Here is a 3,496-nt window from a genome sequence, read left to right on the forward strand (position 1 = left end):
TATTGCAAAAAAGAAAAAATCTCATAATATTTTCAGAAAGTTTACAAATTTGTGTTGGGTCGCATTCAAAGCTGTCCTGGGTTGCGGGTTGGAGAAGCCTGCTTTAAAGGATTCCAAGAAGTTTGTTATACTATCACTAAACACAGGGAAAGAGAATGACACAGTTATGTGAATAGATGCAAAAGGCACATCAAAACAAAAAACAAAACTTGTCATGGCTCTACATAAAACTCACTTTTTTTAAGACTTTTTTTTTTTGAGACGGAGTCTCGCTCTGTCGCCCAGGCTGGAGTGCAGTGGCGCAACCTCGGCTCACTGCAAGCTCTGCCTCCTGGGTTCACGTCATTCTCCTGCCTCAGCCTCCCGAGTAGCTGGGACTACAGGCACCCACCACCGCGCCCGGCTAATTTTTTTTTGTATTTTTAGTAGAGATGGGGTTTCACCATGTTGGCTAGGACGGTCTCAATCTCTTGACTCGTGATCCGCCTGCCTCGCCCTCCCAAAGTGCTGAGATTACAGGCATGAGCCACCGCGCCTGGCCAAGACTCTTTTTTTAAGACAGAGTCTCACTCTGAAGCCCAGGCTGGAGTACAGTGGCACGATCTCGCTCACTGCAACCTCTGGCTCCCAGGTTCAAGCAATTCTAGTGCCTCGGCCTCCCAAATAGCTGGGACTACAGGTGCACAAAACCAGATCGGGCTAATTTTTGTATTTTTAGTACAGATGAGCTTTCACCATGTTAGTCAGGCTGGTCTTGAACTGCTGACCTCAAGTGATCTGCTCACCTGGGCCTCCCAGAGTGCTGGGAATACAGGCATGAGCCACCACACCCGGCCGCTTCCTTTCATTCTTCTTAATGTTTGTCAACAGTTTTCTTCACCCCTATAAACAATGTATGCTAAATTTCTGACATCTGTATTTCCCCCTAAGTTCTTAATATCTTAGTCCTAAGAGAACAATGAATAAAATATACTTAGATTTTCATGTACTTTTTATCAATTATTAATGTAGCTCCACGTTCCCAGACTCCCAGTGTAAACAAATATAGCCATCTTTGATATCATCCATTCTTGCATTCCTTTTACAAAGATCTGTTGCTGAAATCATTTTTCTTTATGAGAAATCTCCCGGGTCCAACCGTCTCTTCACTTCTTTTCCACTGTTATCACACTGATCCAGACATGGTAATTTATTTACACCACTTTACAGCTTCTATTACATCAAAGTGACTCAATTTGACTTTTAAAAAGTTCCATCACTTTGCCATCCCCTGCCTAGTCAATCTTTTCTTCTACTGTTCCCTGATATGGTAGGTATACCTTCCTCTGGCCTTCTGTATCACTCTACTGAATTTATAGAACCACCTACCTACAGCATCCCCCTCCATACTCCTCACTTATTCATCCCTTTCGTACATTCCCTCAAGTTACTGACTTTGCCAACTATGCCCTCCACCCTCCCTGTCTACAACCTTCAAGGCCCCACTCAAATTCTAACCTTCTGGGAGGATGCCTTCCCTAACACTCCACCCATTCCTCAGTATTTAAATTTCGTAATACTTCCTTTTGCAAGTAACCATTCTCTAATTAAAAAAAAAAAAAAAAAAGATACAGCTATCACTTTTACTTTGTCAGTGTCTTCTATATCATTTACCCAATTCTGGATATAGGAAAGATTAGCAAACAACACACAGAAAAAGAAATATCACAGTGCTCAAATGCCATCATTTTACAACTTGATCATTTACTGTCAAAAGGCCAGGAGAGGTACACACGAAATGCATGAATATTTACTGTTCTCTACCTTATTCGGCTTCGGGTGGTGGGAGTCACAGATGCCGTTGGAGAAGAGGATAGGGAAAGCTGTGGAGACGTGGTTCCCATAGCCATCAGAGAGGCCGGCGACGCTCCCTCCTGTGCAGAAATGTCCCGTTTCATTTCTTCACTACTTCGTCGAGACACTGTGAGAAATAGTCATTATGCACTTTATAGCAAAAACATTTTAGACTGAGTTCTTGAGATTTTTTTTTTTCTGAAGATTCCAAAACAACAGATATTACCATACAGGAGGAAAAACTAATACTAATAACGGGAAAGTATTTCTTATTTTTCCATTAAAAAAACTGTGAGGCCAGCCGCGGTGGCTCATGCCTATAATCCCAGTACTTTGGGAGGCCGAGGTAGGCAGATCACTTGAGGTTAGGAGTTCCAGATCAGCCTGGCCAACATGGTGAAACCCTGTCTCTACTAAAAATACAAAAAACAGCCAGGCATGGTGGCGCATGCCTGTAATCCCAGCTACATGGGAGGATGGGGCAGGAGAATTGCTTAAACTGGGGTGGTGGAGGTTGTGGTAAGCCAAGACTGCGCCACTCTGCACTCCAGCCTGGGAGAAGGAGAGAGACTCCGTCTCAAAAACAAAAAACAAACAGAAAACAACTGTGAAAAGGCATAGTTGAAATATGCACTGAACTCCATATTCCTTATAGACAAGGAGTGTGCCTTATCCATCTCTATAACCCTCACAGTACCTACCAAGTACATAGTGAGTACTACATAAACAGCTATTTAATTACAAATACAACTAAAAACCAAAGGTGATTTATAACCAGACTTGTAACTACTCAGCCCTACCCAACACACACAACACAAACCTTCTAAATTCAGCCAAAAACACTGTTAAAGGGACAGAAAGGAAACACATGCTTTATTATAGGGCTACATGTAATGCTAGTTCAGGGTACTTTGGGTTTTTTTTTTTTTTTTTTTGAGAGAGATCTCACTCTGTTACTCAGGCTGGAGTGCAGTGGCGCATCTTGGCTTACTGCAACTTCTGCCTCCTGGGTTCAAGCGATTCTCCTGCCTCAGCCTCCCGAGTAGCTGGGATTACAGGCGCCTGCGACCACGCCAGGTTTATTTTTGTATTTTCAGTAGAGACAGGTTTTTGTCATGTTGGCCAGGCTGGTCTCGAACTCCTGACCTCAGGTGATCCGCCCACCTAGGCCTCTCAAAGTGCTGGGATTACAGGCATGAGCCACCGCAACTGGCCTCAGGGCACATTCTAAAAAACTAAATCAATAAGAAAACCAAAATGTATCAAGTCAACTGTTGGGAAATAGCAACAATCTTTTGGAAAAGTCCTATACTGAAGTCTGGCATAGTAAGACATTGTACTACCTTATTAGAATTACAAAATGTTCTGAGAACCGTTGAGTGGGAGCAGGCACTTCAGTCATTGGTATCAGATCCACAACAGCAGCTTTCTAAAGGCAGTATTGAGTATTGCCAGGTGCTCAGAACGCAGGGCTGAGCACAGTGACAAGTTACATAGTTGACAAAGTTCCTGACCTCAGATTCTTTCTCACCTCAGAAGAAGGTGGATCTGCAGGAGCCATTAACTCTATCATTCCTGGGCTGATTTAATGCAATCAATGTTACCTGTCAGTAATTGTTTTCCCCTGATTACTGAGAACTGCTGCCCCACCCACCCACCCCCA

At 43.3% G+C, this 3,496-nt stretch overlaps 1 protein-coding gene across 10 annotated transcripts in view; it reads right to left on the reverse strand.

The window, feature by feature from the left end:
• Positions 1–3,496, reverse strand: part of SPECC1L (sperm antigen with calponin homology and coiled-coil domains 1 like) — a 147,930-nt gene that overhangs the window by 52,123 nt on the left and 92,311 nt on the right. For all 10 annotated transcript variants that reach the window (XM_017889747.1, XM_017889741.1, XM_017889743.1 and 7 more), the window contains one exon: positions 1,804–1,960. In XM_017889747.1, the coding sequence (XP_017745236.1) occupies positions 1,804–1,960 (157 nt within the window). The remainder of the gene's footprint in view (positions 1–1,803; positions 1,961–3,496) is intronic.

Source organism: Rhinopithecus bieti, unplaced genomic scaffold, assembly GCF_001698545.2.
Source record: "Rhinopithecus bieti isolate Rb0 unplaced genomic scaffold, ASM169854v2 scaffold_19723, whole genome shotgun sequence".
NCBI classification, from domain to species: Eukaryota; Metazoa; Chordata; class Mammalia; order Primates; family Cercopithecidae; genus Rhinopithecus; species Rhinopithecus bieti.